At 40.0% G+C, this 19,817-nt stretch overlaps 1 protein-coding gene across 5 annotated transcripts in view; it reads left to right on the forward strand.

Annotated features, from left to right (window-relative positions):
* The window catches only part of DPF3 (double PHD fingers 3), a 240,681-nt gene that overhangs the window by 196,662 nt on the left and 24,202 nt on the right, over nt 1-19,817 (forward strand). For 2 of the 5 annotated variants that reach the window (XM_066608374.1, XM_066608375.1), the window contains 3 exons: nt 446-592; nt 9,083-9,211; nt 12,558-13,435. In XM_066608374.1, coding sequence (XP_066464471.1) covers nt 446-592; nt 9,083-9,211; nt 12,558-12,733 — 452 coding nt within the window. In that variant the 3' untranslated portion in view covers nt 12,734-13,435. The other 3 variants (XM_066608371.1, XM_066608373.1, XM_066608376.1) reach the window with 2 other exon arrangements.

Below are 19,817 nucleotides of genomic sequence, written 5' to 3' on the forward strand. Positions count from 1 at the left end.
AGGTGTTTTACATGTTATAAAGAATTTTTGCTTTTGCAATAAATGCACTTTAAAATTAAAGTGAAGCTTATACTGAACATTTACTTCTGTTCATATTTCTTTCACCTACAGGAACAAAGTAAATGTGTCAAAGTAAAATAAATTAATTAAGGATAAAAAAAAAAAAACTGGGCCGTTCCTTGGTATCTTCCATGCATTACCTGCAGGCAGAAACTGCAGCAAATGTCCCTTTTTGTGCTAAAGGAAGAATTGTATTTCTTGTATTATCAAACTATCCAGTTATATTGTTTATACACAAAAATGTTAACAATACAGCCTTTATTTCCACCAATTTCTGATCGCTTGTTTAAATGAAAAATGTCAAAATGAGAAGCCAATGCACATTTTCTCTTTGACACACTCTAATACGACATTAAGAATCCAGTTTCAAATGTTATCTTCATAGTTTGTGGAAAACGTTACAAGAACAGACCTGGCCTCAGCTACCACTATACCCACACTCATCTTGCTGATGAAGAAGGGACAGACAGCAGGGACCAAGAATCGCGATCTCCATGTTCCCCTTCCATTCATAGAAGTGAAAACCAGAAACGTAAGTTTGCTTTTATGTTTTCTGTTTAGCAAAATCGATGCAGGTACTTGATTGGTACTAAATACTGAACTCCACTGAGAGCCTAAACATTCAGGTGTGACGGTAAGTAAGCTCAATATTAAGGGAGTCATATTAATTACTTTGTACTACTGTTGCACAGAGCTGTAATGCATCTGTGTGTGTATAAGCCCTTTGTCATATGAGATTTTGGTTTTGTCATACGTGTTTGAGAGAAGAGGCAGGTCCGAAGTTGAACTTTTATACCAGGGCCAATGAGACTTTGGCTACACCTCTGATGCCACTCAATAACCTCAATGTGGCTTCAATACAATGCACAGGTCACTTGCTTCCTACGTTTATGCCCTAATCAAGCAAGGGGAAAGAGCTTGCCTAAATCAAGAAAGCTGCAAGTAAATCAGAAATAACACAAGGAATCCTGGGATAGGTGATAAGTTTGATCGGTGAGGGTCTCCTGGTTGAGACCACCACCAACAATCCTAAGAATAGGGGTCCTGAGATCCCCTCTGCACCTCACTACAGGCTCACTGCACCCTCTGCAGTAACGTGGAGATTGAATGTAGTGCAGTCTAGCAAGTGGGGTGCTGCTCCAGTTATCTTCAATATAGTGCCCCGGAGATACCAGAGTACTCTGTTTCCTTCCGCCCTGTTGAAATGACTGGAGTGGCACTAAGTGAGCTCAGCAGTGAGCCGCATTGAATCAGTGGTGAGACCTCCACCAGTTAAACGTTAATCTGCTATCCAATGGATGGGTGATAAGTCAATTTTGGGAATACCCCCTTCAAGGGGAACGCTCAATAATCGCAGTATAACCCCAAGTCACTTAAACTTCAAGGATATCAATTGATCCAATTTGAAAGCAATAAGTGATTGTGAATCAAGTTCACCTGCTTTGGTAAAAATGAAAGTTACAACAGCTGCACTGGAGAGAAAACAGCAAGACATCCCCAAAAAGGAATGGTTTTATAGGTGATGGCCACAATTGCTCTTTCATATCCTTTTTGACTGATTCTCTAGTTTTGCTGATCTCCTTCTTGTCACTACTGGTAGCATGAGGTGGTACCCAATCGAGGTGCACAAGTGGTCCTGCTCCTCTAGGATATGACTCATGCCGTCGCAAAGGGATTTGCTGTGTCTTCCAGCACAGTCTCAAGGTCAAGAAGCAGTCATCAGGACATGGGTCGTTAGACAGAGAGCTAGACAGGGCCGTAGAAGGGCATTAATCCAGTTTCAGGACAGGTGTCTGCTCCTTTGTGCGTGGAGGAACAGGAGGAGCACAGCCAGAGCCCAAAAGGACCTCTAGAAGGCCACTGGTCTGCATATTCCTGACCAAATTGTCAGAAATTGACTCTATATGAGGGTGGGTGGTGGACCCGACATCCTGAAGTAGAACCTGTGCTGACCTCCCAGAACTATGCAGCTTGATTAGCATCTGCCAGAGAACACTGGAATTGGCAGGTCTTCCATTGGCACCCCATTCTCTTCACAGATGCCAGCAGGTTCACATTGACCACATGTGACATGAAAGAGTCTGGAGATGCCTTGGTTAATTAAGATCACATATGTGATTTAAGTGTTCTCTTTTCAGAAGAGTGTATTTTTTTTTAATTTTGCATTTGTCCATTTGTTGCAAATAACATAAAACTCAATAAAACACCTGCCAGAGTATCTATAGATCCTCACTATATAAGGAAAGCAAGAAAGGTAATTACATTGACCCTTTGTCTCAGGCATGTCTGCCTAGCTGCAGGCACTCTTTCCTGTTCTATTTGATTAAAGGATTGGTTTATGAGGGATAAGCCTCCTTACGTTAATGCAAACTTTGAATGTGCCTTGCTTGATTACTGTAATGGTGGGTGACAAGCTAAGATAGCAGCATGACCTTACTAATCATGTGGGGTGGAGAATAATTCTTAAAAGAACTGAGCATTGTTTTAATTTCTTCCTATCATGTATCTGCCTGAACATCCTTTTATGTTAAGCTTAGCCAATCAATTCTAAACACTATTATCAAACTGTATATACGAACTGAAACTTCCTGTAATCTTCAATGATACACATAAAACAAAACACGTACTGATATGCCAAACTTTAACTTGAGATGTAATCTATTATAACGTTGTGCCAGTTTGTGGACCCTTTTAATTGTTTAACAATAGGTTTTGTTGTATTAAGATAAGCGAACGATCGCTTTTTAATGGCTTAAGGCCCATTTAGACACAACGATTCTTGCTCAAAATTCACTCAAAGCAGTCTTTTGAGTGATAACCGTTGCGTCTGAATGCACGGACATAGTGCAGTTTTCGTGGATGAGTCGTTCATCGTTTAAATCTAGTTTTCTTGAATTGAGCGATGACCCCTTATCAGTGGTGCAGGCCGTTATCGCAGTCGGCAGCGCTGAAGAGATTCTTTCAGTTCGTGTCCCGCTGGTAGTTCACAGCGGGATGCGAGCTGTAATCGTGAGAACAATACAGCTGTTTGCTTATGCAGAACAGCTGTATTGTTCGCTGAGTGATAGCGGCAGTGTCCCACTCCACCTACATAGCTCTTAAGGAGCTACTTAGCTACTATAGACTATGCAAAACTGTGCTCAAAACTGTCAATCAAACTATCATTTGAGCGAATTTTGAGCAATCATCTGTCAGTGTAAATGGGGTCCTAAAATAACTTTGCTATATTGGTAATTATTTAGTTATGTTTTTTACTTTTGAATCAAAAATGATAGAATCCTAGAATGGTAGAGTTGGAAGGGACCTCCAGGGTCATCTGGTCCAAACCCCTGCTCAATGCAGGATTCACTAAATCATCCCAGACAGGTGTCTGTCCAGCCTCTGAAGACTTCCATTGAAGGAGGACTCGCCACCTCCCGTGGTAACCTGTTCCACTTATTGATCACCCTCACTGGCAGAAAGTTTATTCTAATATCCAATCTGTGTCTCCTCCCTTTCAGTGTTATCCCATTGCTTCCAGTCTTTCCTTGTACAAATGAGAATAGGGCTGATCCCTCTGCAGTATGACAACCCTTCAGATATTTGTAGACAGCTATTAAGTTTCCTCTCAGCCTTCTTTTGCAAGCTAAACATTCCCAGATCCTGTAACTGTTCCTCATAGGACATGATTTGCAGACCGCTCACCATCTTGGTAACTCTTCTCTAAACTTGCTCCAGTTTGTTTATCTCTTTTTTAAATTGGGGTTCCCAGAACTGGACACAGTATTCCAGATGAGGTCTGACTAAGGCTGCCTGTCCACGGGCGTTGCGGTATCTGACAGATAGGCTGATCGCGGAGAATCGCAGTAATTCGCAGCATGCTGCGAATTGCCGCCCACGAGCAGAGAATCGCTATGATTCTCCGCTCGTGGACAGGGGGAATTGCTTTCCATAGGAACGCTATGGAAAGCTTTCACTGCGTTCCCCACGGCCGGATTATCGTCGCCGGGAACGCAATGGAAATACGCCCGTGGACAGGAGCCTAAGTGATTTATGATGAATATCTTGAGTAAACCTCTTAATGCAAACAAATTCATGATGTACATTCATGTCACAGTGACTTGCATTACCAAGACCTTTCAGCCATGGTAATTTGTGATCACCATGGAAACCGATGTTGATTGATAGCTGGGATCTGAGATAACACTAATCCCAGCTGTTTAGCTTCCTACATGCTCTGGTCAATAGTGACCACAGCTGGCTTCTACGTGGTTCGAGAGATGTGCCCATAGCATGTCCTAAAAACACAATGGCTGAGCACTAATGGCCTGCCATGGCTATTTAATAAGGTTTTTTATTTAAAGCGCATGGTGAAAGACCTAAGAAAAGATAACTATGCAATTTCTTCCCCTGAAAAGATTGTTAATCGATAAGTCTTATGTCCCCTGAATTGCTATCAATGAAAACTAAATATTGTCCCACAAAAAAATAAGCCCACATACGGCTATATTGATAGAAAAAAATGTAGGCTTTTGGAATCCAAGACAAAAAAAAAAATGTTTTTCTATGAGTTTTATTTTGTTCTGCAGAAAAAGTAAAACATAATACACTATATTCATTTGGTATTGCCATAATCATACAGACCCATAGAAGTAACACATTAGTAAGGCCAGTCTCACACGAGCAGATTTGAATTGCATTCGTGAGAGATGGGCCTTACTAATGTGTTACTTCTATGGGTCTGTATGATTATGGCAATACTAAATGGGTATAGTGTATCGGAATCTGAGGAGATCGGATTCCGCGATCACCATCCGCGTGAAAGATATGCGGGTATTAAAATGCATGAACTTTGCCTGTTCACTCAGATGTGCTGGTAGGAATTGAGGATTCCGCAAGCAGAAGAAAGATCGCAGCATGCTCTATTTTAGTGCAGATTTTGCACTCCATTAATCTCTAAGGATGCATGCGATCCACATTGTATATGCAATTAACATTGCATATGGGCGCAGATTTGCTCGCAACTTGCTAGGAGACCAGATTCTAAAGCTGGAATTTTGGGAGAGAGAGAGTTTACCGCCACGGCAACTGACTACGATATTCTGATATTTCCTGCATGCAAGCTTTCTTCTGCGTGGATGACTCTGTCCATACGCGTACATTCACCTGGAAAACCGCGCACATACGCGACCATTCGCAATTCATTTCCGTGATTACTCGCAGATCTTCCACTGTGGAAATCTGCCCCTTTCACGTGAGCCCAGCCTTATGCTACACATTAACAGCACTAAATTTAAAATACACAGTGGCGAAATAAGATTTTTTTTTTTTTTCCTTTTTACCCCCAAGAAAGAGTTGTTGTAAAACGTAATCAATAAGTTATATGTCCCTATAAAATGGTGCCATCGAAAAATACAACTCCTCCTGAAGACTAGTCATCGTACGGCTAAATCAGCAGGAAAAAAATTAGTTGTGGCGACGTGAAAACTGAAAGATGCCAAAATAGGCTTGGTCAAATACTTTTATAAAATCTGATACATCCTGACATCCGTACGTTCATTGCCAGTGAGGAGAATTAGCAATGAGCATACAGCGCCATTTATATCAGGAGCTCTCGGTGGTAGTCAAAATGTGACAGAATGCCTAAACCTGTATATACACATTACATGTCCTATGGAACCGGAAATCCTGCTTGTTTTGTGTACTGATCTTTTAGGGAAGGTTGAGGTTTATCAGCAAATTCCGAATGGCTGCCTGGAATGGTTTACACGACAGACACAATGATGACAGGTGGCAGCATCCATGGGTGCTGGTTGCCATGACAGCATGCCAGACTAGTACAGGCTGGGGGCCTATCAAGCGAAGAAGGAAATCAGCATGATTTCTCCTAGGCACAAATTGGACACCATGGAATCCATAGGAAGCCTGGCTCGAAATGCATAATACATTGAGACCTCTCTCGGCGTCGATTCTTTTCATCCAAGACAATCTGCATTCCATACAAACCACTCGGTGCTCAATGACAGCAAGTGATACACCATTCCCGGAGAAGAAAGAGGAGAAACACATCATTGCTTGGGAAGTTTCTGGTTAAATGTTGATGTTAAGTGAATAATGAGAATGTAGGATCACTTCCGAGTTGATTTTCTGTTTCATCGTCCTCAGCTGATGGAGATGACACGTAGAGCGGAACAGATTAACATACTCTGCACGTCTCAATCATTTGCAGTCATGCATTTAAAAGCTCAAACACTGCGTGCAACTCCAACGCTGATGATATTCTGGGAGAACTGATTGAAGACTGATAACATGAGTTTGTTATCTGAACCCTATGTTGGTGCCCTTTGGGCAATCGTTTATGGTCCTGTTGGCTCACAGTTTCTATAAACCCCCTATTGCTGTGTGGATATCCTCCAGGCAATCTGGGAAAAGTATATTTTTTTCTATGTCCTGTTATATGAGTCATTATTCCGCTGTTTTGTAAAATTATAGGGGGATTGCTATTTCACTTGATTTAATATGAATAAATCCTAAACTAAAAGTGCAAATATGTTCTAAATATAGGCTAACGGGACTATATTGCCAACATTATTTTGCTTTAATTAAAAGCATATGGTGACACATTTTCCTGATCTGTTGGGGGTCGATCGGGATTTTTCCTGAGCTACATTTAACAGCAGCCTCATGGGCCAGTCACACAATGAACAGTATGGCACCCATTCACTCTGTACAAGAGACTGTACTTGACATGATCTGTGATCTCTGCAGAGGTGATTGTGCAGGGAGAGGGAGCAGATAGTCACAGCTTATACCTATCGTGAATGGTGGATCCTGTGTTCTCTACCTTTAGTTAAATAAGGGAGATGGAATAAAACCTCTACAGTGCCACCTATTGGAAGGCAGCATTCCTTCAAGCCAAAGTCAGACTTTTTAAACAAGCCTTGTAAAAATGACTGGGAATTAAAATCAAAGCCAGACTCCATGTACATACAGCTGTTTCAGGGTTTTTGCCTTTTATCGGTGTACAGTAGGAGTCTGGCTTTGCTAGCGAGAGGCCTGGGACAGGGATCAGAAGCGCTATCTTTTCTCCTTAGGGAGAGCACCTAGACGGTGAGTGAGGAGTCCCAAAAGGCCATGCACGCTCCTCTGGGTAATATGCAAATAAAAGGAGATGGAATAAAACCTCTACAGTGCCACTTATTGGAAGGCAGCATTCCTTCAAGCCAAAGTCATTATTACAAGGCTTTTTAAAAAGGAGAAAAGATAGCGTTTCTGACCCCCTACCTATAGATGTTACTGCTCAGTGTAATCCTGCCTGGGATGTTAGTGAGATGACTGCTGCAAAGTTTTCTCTACAGATCGGGGAACTATCAGACTAGTATTAGGCTCTGTTGTCAGTGTGAAAAATGCAGGATTTTAGGTTAAAAAAAAAAAATACAGACTGCGACCAAAAGTTAAAAAGAAAATGACCAAAATTCTTAAATGTTCCAGATTTGATAAAGGCTTTTAACAAAATGTGATTTATATAATATGTTCTTTTCAGATGACACATTCCCTTTACATATGTGGATTAGTTTTTTTTAAATTAAGTTTGTCCTTAAGGTAAAACACACATGCTTAGGAAAAATGTTAAACTGTCCTTATGAAAATCCACATCACTATATTGCTTGTTTAACAGTTTTATGTATGTTTTTAATGCAGCAGGTTTAATCAGTGACTAGTTTTCAAATACCACAGTATGCCCCAAGAATGGGTTTCAATGAATGCCAATCTAATACCTGACTTATGTGGTAAATAACTGCAGCTGTGTGAACTGTATTAAGTACTTTCTACAGTATACTTGTGATTCTAGTGCTTTGGCAGCGATCTCCCTTAAGAGGGCAGTATAAGATTGTCTTATTACAATGCACACTCATCATGGTGTATTCACTGCATTCAAACTCTTAATTCACTTAATGTGGTAAGTATGTTTTCCCTTGCAACACTTATTGCGCAAGGATACATATAAATAAATAAAAGGATTGCCTGTGCAAATTAACCCCATCACAATGTCACTGAATGCAGAGCAATCTGACCAAAAATGTTTGACAAAATATTCAACACAAGAATAGAATTGTCTACTTGGTGCACGTTCACCTTTCTATGTATATTTGTTTTGCAATTAAATGAGTTTTTCAGCCAGTTTTTTTATTGATTACCTATCCTCAGGATAGGTTATCAATAGTTGATCAGCTAGGGATGTATGGGTGATCAGGTAAAGTGTTCCGCTTGTGTCAGTCACCTGAATCTGAGTGCAAATCAGGTACATTATAGGCTGTATCCCTCTATCAGTACAGAAATAATGAAATATATTTACATGTACATATTTTATGTTAATTATCCTTATATATAAAACTGCAAAATGTTGCCAAAGCATGGACCTATATTAGTATATGGATGGATTCAGATACTACTGGAGCATGAAAGATTAGACCTCAAACAATGTAACTTGAGATGTAAATATTTTAAATTAAAGGGGTTTTCCCTCTACCAAAAAATGCCTCACAACCACTTTGTCCTTCCTGGTTGCAGCTGACAGGTCATATGACTGCTGTAGCCAATCACTGCCCATAGAAGGTCATTGCTGTGCCCAGTGATTGGCTGCAGCAGTCACAGGTCCTGGTCAACTGCAACCAGGAAGGGCAGAGGGGCTTTGATGTATTTTTTGTACAAGTTCACTTATAGACTATACAAGGCTTGGAAAACTTTACACCATTCAAATGTTTAAAAGTTGTTCATTTTGTTATATGGTACATTTAAATGGTACCATTAAAAATACAACCTACTACTCCAAAAAAAAAGTCCTCATACAGCTATGTTTACGAAAAAAATAAAGTCATGGCTCTTGGAAGGGAGGGATTAAAAAAAATGGCTGCAACTCAAAGATGTTAATATAATTAATACGGTATGATAACTTGGCATTAGGGACTGTATTGTGGGGTCTAAATTGTTGCAGTCTAATGAAAGTTTCATGTCATTTACCATATTCATGTTACTGTTCTAGCTCGCAAAGGAACAGATGGTGCTATTCTTTCCAATAACTACTGTGATTTTTGCCTTGGAGACTCAACCATAAATAAGAAAAGTGGACAACCAGAAGAACTTGTATCCTGTGCAGACTGTGGACGCTCTGGTAGGTCATTCTTCTTTCTGTCCTGAATGTATTCTCGATGAATCCCTAATGGAGAAATAAATAGTGCTTGAATTTGGATATCAGTTCTTGCATGAACTGAGGATCATCAATAGTTGCATGGCATGGTCCAATGCAAACAAAGATAATTAAATAAATGGCTTTATTTGTATGCCTTTTTATGGGTGCCATTGTTGAGCTTTGTGTGCATTTCAAAATTTAATATGGCAAGTTTGTATTTCTAATGGTAATTAATTATTTTTTTTTTAGAAATCCTTGATATTTATGCTATAAATCCCAAATTACACCATTGTTTACTGTAAATTACATTGAAGCCCAAGGTTATTTCAGACTTGGCCCAAGATTCTTTCTAAGTACCAAGACCAGAATATTAAAGCGTACCTCAAGTGATCTACTTAAAAATGTCTGAGGGCAAATGCCTCAGTATGTAAATTCCAGTTTCTGAGTTAGAATTTAAAAATGCAATGATCTGTGCTGTTAGCTTCATTCACTTGCTGAGAAGACAACTTGAGTTATTGCAGTCATCTGCTTCCTACTTACTAAGTGAAGGAAATATAGCTAGAATTAAAATATATTAAGCAAAAAAAAAAGGTACAACTTGTATGTAGAGAGAATATGCTAGTTTATAAAGTCATGTAATCACAGCAGCATCAGCACTACTCCAGGCACATAGTCTCATTCTCTCTGAAGTATGAGAAAAGTGAGGGCAGGGGGAGGCAAGGTACGTGTAAGGTGATTTAGCTGGCTTGCAGCATAGTGACTGGGACCAAACTGCAACAAAATTGCAGACCATGACAGTACCTGTTGTAAAAAAATGAGAGTAAAGTAGGAAAGGAGGTCTGTAGCACAAATATCAGAGCTTTAAAAGTTGAAACATCAAAGATACTGCACATAAGGAATTAAGAGCGTTTGAAGTGTTTGTTTTTTTTCACGGGAGGTACGCTTTAAGAACAACCCTTTTTAAGGTTGGTAAATGAATTCCATTTCATTAGGAGGCACCTCCCAGAAAATCTGGTAAACACTCTGAAGTCCTTTATCCTTGTACTGGTGGTTGGTTTAATCATTTAATTTTAACTGTGAATATCTAAGAGTATAGCTTGGCGATTACCTAAATGCATACACAGAAAATGGCTAACAGTGCATTGACTATTGGTGTAAAAATAAATTTTTAGACTATAAATACTAGACAAACACACGAGGTCTTGCTAGACTATGTGCATTTGACCCCAGCATGAGTGCACAGAGAACTCTTGTGTTAGTCCACAAAAAGTTATAGCCACCTGAAAATGCTTCTCTTCTTAAACGAGCAACTACAGGAAGGTAAGTGCAATGTGTAGTCTTGCATTTACAGAAATGATGCAAAGATAACTATGCAGTTTGGTTTTTCTATGTCTTACATGCTGTTGATAGTTGTGGGTATAATTAAAAAAACAAAAAACTGATAATTTTATACTCAAAAAGCAGCAACTTCCATCTTTTAAAGTTGTATTCTATCTAATTAGTTTTTTCCTGATTTCAATTAAAAGAAAAATAAGGCCCAAACTATTATTAGCAACTCCTTTCTAAGTTGAACTACCAGTCCAGCCCCCAAGAAAGCCGCTGATAATACAGGGGAAAGTTGCTGTTGCAACATCTGCTACAATGAAGATGAAGTATTGTATTTGGCCATCGGATTCATAGTAGCTGAGGGGGGATCTAGTTCAAGGGACAACCCCCATCCCGTGACATCCATATGCCCAAACAAATAATCTTACTGGGACGAGCCCTAATAAATATATTACGGTACTAATAAGGCTTTTGTGGTATGAGATAATAGCCTTAATGTAAATACTGAACTAAAAAGGGGTGTATAGGAACCTTGTTAACATGTAATCTCGAAAACTAGGCATATAAAAGGCATTCCTCTCAGTCTTGGGAGAAAGCTTGAACCATGGGGAGTGCTCACCACATGTCGAGTCCATGCTGAAGCTCTGTGTGCATGAGATTTTTTAACATGACTTGTGCCTTAAATACTGCAGATTTTCCGCAACACTTACAACACATGTGAACATAGGCTATAAACGAGCCGGTAGAGTCATCTGGGTGGCCCTTTGACGAATTCTCCCTGCCCGCCTGAACTAAATTGACAACTCTATCCCTGTGTAAATGGCTTGGCCAAAGATTATGCTCTGGCTGTGAGCACTGCTTTTTATCTATCCATCTGAGGTATACTTTGAAAGCATTTCAAAGCATAATTTTAACTGAAGGCTCCAACACCCATTTTTGAGGTTTTCCACTGTATAGAAAAGCAGTCATCTTAGCGTATGTTAAAATGTAGGGCTATGATAAATCTAAAGGAATTGTACTTGTTTCTTTAAATGGGGGAGCAATAACTCAGGAAGAATAAATAGTAATGGGGGTGGCAAGAGTAAATTAATAGCAATAAAAATAGGCAAACTTTTAACCCTTTCCAATCCACTGTCTGACCTCTTCCTACGTTCTGATTGATGCTTGTACAGCTCCAATGTCAGTAGACGTCCGACAGGATATTCTTACTGTCTATTGCCAGCCACACACACTGGCGCACACACACTGGCTCTAGCCAGCAGATGGCACCGTTGCATAACAGCAAAAAGAGAAAGCCTTTTAGGAAACCCTGGATTGGAAAGGGTTAAATAAATTAACATTCAGAAAAACTCATTATCAGAGCTGACTTTTTCCCCTCATTTAATACATGAATTGTATACAGTAAATATGAATGCAACTTTAAAAGCTTACAGCCAAGCCTAAAGTAGTTCCTCATAACTGCATCCTATGGACTGTTTGTTTTCTTGTTAGGAAGCAGCTATGCTCCATCACAGGTGAGATTTTAATAGCAACTTTAAATTTGATTAATATCTGCAAATCGCAGACCTAATTCTTGTTTTTGTATCTCTTGTTGACCTATAGTCAATGTATAGGCTGGGTATTCTGCTGTGTTTTATGAAGTTAGGTTCCTTTCAGGCTAACCTATACGATTAGCCATGTTTGCGCATGGATGAGTGAGCATCTAGTGTTTGAAACAGACTTGCTGGGCCTGTAAGCAGTATACATATCAACTTGTTGCTGAAATCAGTTTGCTTGGTGTTTTTGAAAAATAAATGGACTGGAGTAAAAAAAAATTTTTTTTTAAATAACCCTTTTGCTGCCAGTTTGTGTATTGGGATAGTTAATTTTAATCAAAGGTTATGAATGCTTGTATTTTTTGCTTTCTATTATGTCTCGATGGTGTGGCTGTGCTAGTTATAAAATGCATAGTTAACTGTATGTTACTTAACCCTTGTGCTGATATATTCATCATACATGTCAGCTCATTTGGGAAGAGAAAGCAGAAAAGAGGAGATGCACAACGCAGAGGACTTGTTCGGATCCACGTCAGAAAGCGACACTTCCACGTTTCATGGCTTTGATGAGGATGACTGGGAGGGGCCTTCCTCAGCCCGAGCCACTCACTCCCCTACTGCAGAGGACTGGGGAGACTGCTAAAGCAAATGATCTGGATCACCCTATCTTCAACCTGACACTTCTAGTCCCTACCTTCATTTTTGTGTTTTTGGTTTGCATTTCCCCCTCGTTAATATTTTTATTTCTTTTCCATTTACAAAGCACAACTGTATCCAAACTGGACATTGAAAAAAACAAAACAATCTGAATATTTTGCAAGTTCTTTTAAAATGAAAACTGTGGACATACATATATATATTTTTTTCCTTTGGTATGAGCGGAGCTCACCTCTCCAGTATTAGCCAGCATTCAACAGCTGGTGTTAAGGCCACTTTGGATTGATAAATGAATGCCTTTTAATATTGGTAGTCACAGTTCATAATAAAAACAGATGTCAGGAAAACACTGGAATTCTACTTATTTTCTGTCTGCGACCCTGATTACCTCAGTGACAGAAGACTTTTGTAAAATGATGGTTTTATCGGATTTTGCACACACAATGAGGAATCAGCCTAAGTTAATGCAAACACTGCTGTACAAGGAGCAAGTTCCTCCTTAATTTACTCCGCTTGAACCTCTGCATAAGGTCAGATGGTCTTTAGTAATAGAACAAGTATAAAAGTAAATGGGATAAATACCTCAGACTTGCTTTTCCCTTTGCAATGATTTATGTGCTATTTATTTTTCTTTGGCTCAAAAGACTCCCTGATGTCTAAAAGGCACCTTTTTGTCTCCTTATTCAATACCACCTACTAGAAGATACCAAAGCAACACCCATTACTGGTCCACAGGGCAATGGAAATGAGACCAAACGATCATCGCACCTGCTGAGCTGATTGCAGACTGCACTGCAGCAGGATTGCAAAGGTACGCCAACTGCACATTGTACTCCATCATGTTGGTCTATAACTCACTGAACTCCAGAGGGATTTGTTAATTCACAAATGCTATGCGTCAGAATGGAAAAATAACCCAAACAAAGCTTCGGAAAGTGCTATATAAGAAAAGGCAGCAAGTAGTAAGTTAAAACAGCATATTATCTTTAAGACTGCCTATAGTGACTACAGAGCAAGTAGGAAGCAGTTTAATCACTATGAAAACACCACTTAGACTCTTTTGTATATGTTATCAGACAAGGTGGCAAAGGTAGGCAGGTAAATACATTGGTTGGAGCTTGTAAATTGTCATCTAGTCCTATTAAAATTAAAGCAACCCGCTGGTTCTGAACAAACAAAGATGGATGAAGCATTTCTCTGGTTACGTGATGCACACTATGTATAGTATGCATCATTTGGGCTCCTGCACAAGTGGGTGCTGCAATTTTCGTCTGGCCAAAAATCGCATGAACAAGGGGCAACCGCAACTAAGTCGTGGCTGCATCTCCCGGTTTCACATCCATTCAGACGGCCGGGCTGCAGCGTATATATGCCACAGCATGGAATACCGTTGGAAGGGGTAAAAGAGTTCAGCTCTGCCAAACTCCCTCCCCCTCTCCACCCCTTGCCGGCAAAGGGAGTGGATAGGGCTGGAGATAGTGTGTTAAACTTTCACCGCCCTTTGCCGACTGTCGGCAAGGGGAAGGCGTGGGATGCGGTGGGATCTTAGCAGAGCTAGTGTGCTAAACTCCCACCCTCCCCAGCCTATAATACCTGCCAGGAGGGGGAGGGACTTTAGCAATGCGAGCCACTGCTAAACTCCCTCCTACCTTCCTTTTCTGGCAGCTCCCATAGGAGTGTATGGGACTGGCTGGCATATTCCGGCAAAAGATAGATCTAGATGCCGCCTGGAATGCGCTCCATATGCGCTATCTTTTCTGGCCAGCCAATTTTACGCACCAACAAATCTCCCATCTAAACAAATGCATTGAAATCCAATGCTTCAGATGGTTATGATTTTCTGCCGGCGTTTTATCGTGGCAATATAGCCATTAAAAAACGCTCGTGTGAAGGTAGCCTTAGTCTAAGACACTATAAGCTGCTGTGATTGGCCAGGGCTCTTATATCCACAACATTGGTCAATCAAAGCAGGTGTAGTGTCTTAGACTAATGATTCATACTAATGAACAGTGTGCATCAGGCAGTCAGAATAGCAACATGGCCATCTTTGTTTGCCCAAGCCCTGAGTGTCACATTAGGCTTCCCCTCAGACTAGCTGCTTTCTGTTTAAAAAAAAACAAACATTCTTTACTTGGTGGGATTTTTTGGTCTCACAAACTTTTTTTCTTTTTCTTTTTTTTCCTGTATTGAAGCAAAAGTGAGAAAGAAAAGCCATTAAACACATTGTTTGTAGGGCATTTCATAGTTCTCTATAGACCTGCTGCTCACATCTAGACACTTTTGTAAAAAAATTTTTAGAAAAGAAAAAATACTTGTAACACCAGCTGACTGTTATGTATGGCCAAAGTAAGGCCTTTGAGGTGCATGTGTTGCAGATCTACAGGGTGCAATTCACACCACAGTGCAGTAAATAATGCACCAGAATAAGGTTCAACAAATTAGATTTAGTTTGAATTTTTCTGTTCTGTGTAATTGGTCTAGTCTGCAACAGGATGCACATGTAACATCTACGCGTGTGAGTCTTTCTGGGTTCCAGATGACCTTCAGGTGATTTTTAGTTTACAAATAAGCTAACACACGAGTAGAGGAACATATTTTCCCCCATAAATAACTAAAATCCCAGAAGGAAAAATGGACTTCACAAATAGGCTTGCAGAGGCTATTTAACAACTTTTCAATGGGATGCAGAACCTGTATTGGTTTTACAGCTATGAGAACCTAGTATAACCTCTGGATAGTATAAATGGAATACAAAATATCCAGTTAGTTCAAAAATATCTAAATCTGTAAATTTAGTTATCTTATTCGTTATCCTACTCCCATTTTTGCTCTGCCACATTAGTGCCCAAGGTTTTAGGACTAGTAGAAGTAGAAAAGAGAAACTCCTGAATGCCATCTTAAGAGTTTCTTCATATTACGGAGACCTATAATAGTAGTGCAGTATGTAGCTGGATGATTGTGGCTTCTGATCAGTCATGGTATGGATGCCCGCTGGAGTGAATGAAAGACAAATCTCTAGTTTGGCAGCTGATTATATAGATTATCCAAAATTGGTTACTACATTTTATTTCACTAAGGGCAAAAGAAATCCACAAACATGTCATTGTGCAATAGCTCCAAGAGTCCTGTGCTTAAAGAATTACTTTCACTCGCTGTAAAATGTCTCATGTCTTTCCAATGTCAAAATAAAAGAAAATGAACACCTTTGATTTTTGTAATGTCATTTGTAACACTTAAAACTGTCAAAAGATGGTGTCAGATGGGGTCTAGGCACTAAGACCCTACACCAGTCTCTACAAAGGAGGAGCAACAGCACTCAAAGCTTCTGTCGGGCTTCACACAGGAGTGACATTCTAGTCAATGGCCTTTTGAGTGAAGCCAATGTGGCTAAGCATTGATTCTAGCAATCAGTAGGAGGGGGATCTCAGCACTTCTAATTTCCACCAATAATGTTTTCTGAGATGTTTTATGAAATGTCCGAAGATATTTTTGTGCCTAAATGTCGCACATATACTTAAACTAGCTGATATACCCGGCTTCGCCCGAGTTAATTTGGTACTGGTGTTTATCTGGTGTTCACACGGAAAGTCTTATGTAGTCGTGGTTACTTTAGAGATACTGAGGAAAAAAAATATGTTCACCATTTTGCATAGTTCTCTGCGTTACCCAGGAAACATCACGGGGAGGTAACCATGCGACGTTTCCTTTATATAAAATGATATCAGGAAGTGAGAGAATTTGATTACGTACATAAAATTTGGACACTAATTCTTTTGCGCTTAGAATTGAATAATCGAGTTGGGACCTATTAACTTTTCATATTTATGACACAATCAATGCTCGTGCCAAATTTCCCGTTTCTATGACAAGGGAATGTGAGAGATTTAGATTATGTACTTAAAATTTGGACGCTAATTCTTTTGCGCATAGAATTGAATAATGGAGTTGGGACCCATTAGCTTTTCCTATTTATGACATAATCAATGCTCGTGCCAAATTTCCTGTTTCTATGACACCGGAAAGTGAGAAAATTACATTCCGCACGTAAAATTTGGACGCTAATTCTTTTGCGCATAGAATTGAATAATGGAGTTGGGACCCATTAGCTTTTTCCTATTTATGACATAATCAATGCTCGTGCCAAATTTCCCGTTTCTATGACACCGGAAAGTGAGAAAATTACATTCCGCACGTAAAATTTGGGCGCTAATTCTTGTGCGCATAGAATTGAATAATCGAGTTGGGACCCATTAGCTTTTCCTATTTATGACATAATCAATGCTTGTGCCAAATGTCCCATTTCTATGACACCGGAAAGTGAGAAAATTAGATTCCGTACGTAAAATTTGGACGCTAATTCTTTTGCGCATAGAATTGAATAATGGAGTTGGGACCTATTAACTTTTACTATTTATGACATAACCAATGCTCGTGCCAAATTTCCCATTTCTATGACACCGGAAAGTGAGAAAATTACATTCCGCACGTAAAATTTGGACGCTAATTCTTTTGCGCATAGAATTGAATAATCGAGTTGGGACCCATTAGCTTTTCCTACTTATGACATAATCAATGCTCGTGCCAAATTTCCCATTTCTATGACACCGGAAAGTGAGAAAATTACATTCCGCACGTAAAATTTGGACGCTAATTCTTTTGCGCATAGAATTGAATAATCGAGTTGGGACCCATTAGCTTTTCCTATTTATGACATAATCAATGCTCCTGCCATATTTCCCGTTTCTATGACATTGGGAAGTGAGTGATTTAGATTATGTACGTTAAATTTCGACGCCAATTCTTTTGCGCTAGAATTGAATAATCGAGTTGCGACCCAATTTCTTTTCCTATTTTGGAGATAATCTATGCTCGCGCCAAATTTCATGTTTCTACGACATCGGGAAGTTGGAGAACTTTTGGCGAGTCAGTCAGTCAGTCAGTCAGTGAGGGCTTTCAGCTTTATATATATATATATATATATAGATGTATTAAGGGATGGGGTTACTGCTACAATATGTGTACAGTCAGTATAGTTATTTCTATAACTTTTGTCCAAAAAAAACTGGGTAAAAGGAAAGATGTAAAATTTGTGAAATGTGAATTTCATCATGTAGATGGCTCTAGTTCAGCAGATGACTCTACTGGCTAACATGGTACCAAACCGTGGAGGATCACATGACTGTGTTAATGGGGTTTTGCCAAGATATGAAATTATCACCTAACCACAAGATGGGGGGTAACTTTGATTAATGGAGGTCCAAATGCTGGGACCCTCAACAATCTCAAAAACAGAGGTCCGGAAGTTACCCGCATGAATGGAGACGCGATTGCGCGCAAGTACCCCATTCATTTAGTTCCTGAACATAGGGGATAACTTTATATCTTGGCACAACCCCTTTAAGTCCTATTCAGTTTGCCATTAGATGCACAACACTGAACATGTCAATGCGAACACTAGGTATGTGGGATATTTACATGGAAGGGCGTGTAGTTACTTGGCTCAAAGACTGCAGTTTGGTGGCATTTTGTTTGTTGAAGGAATACCTACGCTTAGTGCCATAAATCATGGAATAATGTCTTAGTAACCAGCGCCATTAATATGCAGTACAGGGTAGGCCTTGTCCTTAAGTTTATTAAGGGTTATCTGGTGATAAAATTGTGTGCAGATAGTTTAAATGCAGTATGATTCATCCAGCGGCATTACTAAAGGCTCACTGGCCCTGGTGCAAGTGTGTATCTTGGGGGCCCCCCAACTTCTTAACGCAGAGGAGTAACTTGAAGCTCCTAAGCCCCAATGCAAAACCTATAACAGGGCCCCCAACTATAATGCTTTATTCATAGTACTGGGCTTCCTATATGGAGAAGAGAGGCCTTATGGGCCCCCTAAGGCTCCCGGGCCCAGGTGCAACCGCATCCCCTATAGTTACACCAGTGGATTCATCACTTATTCATGTACAGTTTTGTCACTTGAACATGCTACTGGTGTTTGTTTTCCGCTTGCTGAGGTCGCACTTCTTATCGTCTTTGCCAGCTATCTCCACCAATCCCTTGCTCTCCTCCTCTCTTCTTGTCTCTGGAAGGATTGTATTTCTCATGCTAGGCAGTAGATAGTGCATAAAGAAGTCATTAAAGCACTATCGTGTATAGAAGGGCATTCAGGCTGTTGTGAATAGAAATGATGTTTGTGAAAGGGGAGAGTCCTTTAATCCCACCCACATAAAGCGCTAGCAGCATCACAACAAAGATGCAGCACAGAGCTCAGCAGGATAATGAAAATGAAAAAATAACTACTTATTTATGGTGGCATTATTTAGTGAACATTCCACACACTTGAAGCATCTTCAGACAGGCTTATACTTTCACGTCAATTTTTTTCAGTTTAATTTGGATCCTAATCAAGAACATAAATATAACAGTGTAGAAGAGTATTATACACTTATTGTGAAAAATAAAAAATCAAGCACCTAGAAAACATCTGAATAGAATGAAACTTTTACATGTGTGATTGTAATGTTGATATCAGTGATTACAATGTTGGAGCAAAAGAATAATTGCAAAAAAATTGAGCACTTTTCACTGAAGGGAGGCTCTAGCTTGGATGCAAGTTGTGATACGGATGGGCATGGAGGCATACAGATTGCGTATGGTATCCTGCAGCATGTCGACATTTGTTGTAATTGAGTCTGTATGTCGTGCAAACTCTTAGGCTGTAGAAGTTGGAATCCCAGACAGTCCCATACATATTCTATTAGCAATAAATCTGGCGACCAGGCATGCCAGGAAAGTGTGGCAATGTTGTGGAGGTATTCCTGTGACAGTGTGTGGCCGAGCATTATCTTGCTTGAAAATGACTCTTAAAAGCCCTGCCATGTGGTTGCAGGATGTCCTGATCATATTGCTGAGCTGTCATCGTGCCTCATGCCACTACTAGGGGTGACCGACTGTCATATGCGATGGCCCCCAATCATACCAGCAGCAGTGGGGTCATTGTTTCCCTCCACAGCAAAGGCAAGATTGAGGTGCTCATCCCTAGGTCTCCTCATCTGTGCCCAAACCTGGATTAGTTGCTG

The sequence above is a fragment of the Eleutherodactylus coqui genome, chromosome 6, assembly GCF_035609145.1.
Source record: "Eleutherodactylus coqui strain aEleCoq1 chromosome 6, aEleCoq1.hap1, whole genome shotgun sequence".
Lineage (NCBI taxonomy): Eukaryota > Metazoa > Chordata > Amphibia > Anura > Eleutherodactylidae > Eleutherodactylus > Eleutherodactylus coqui.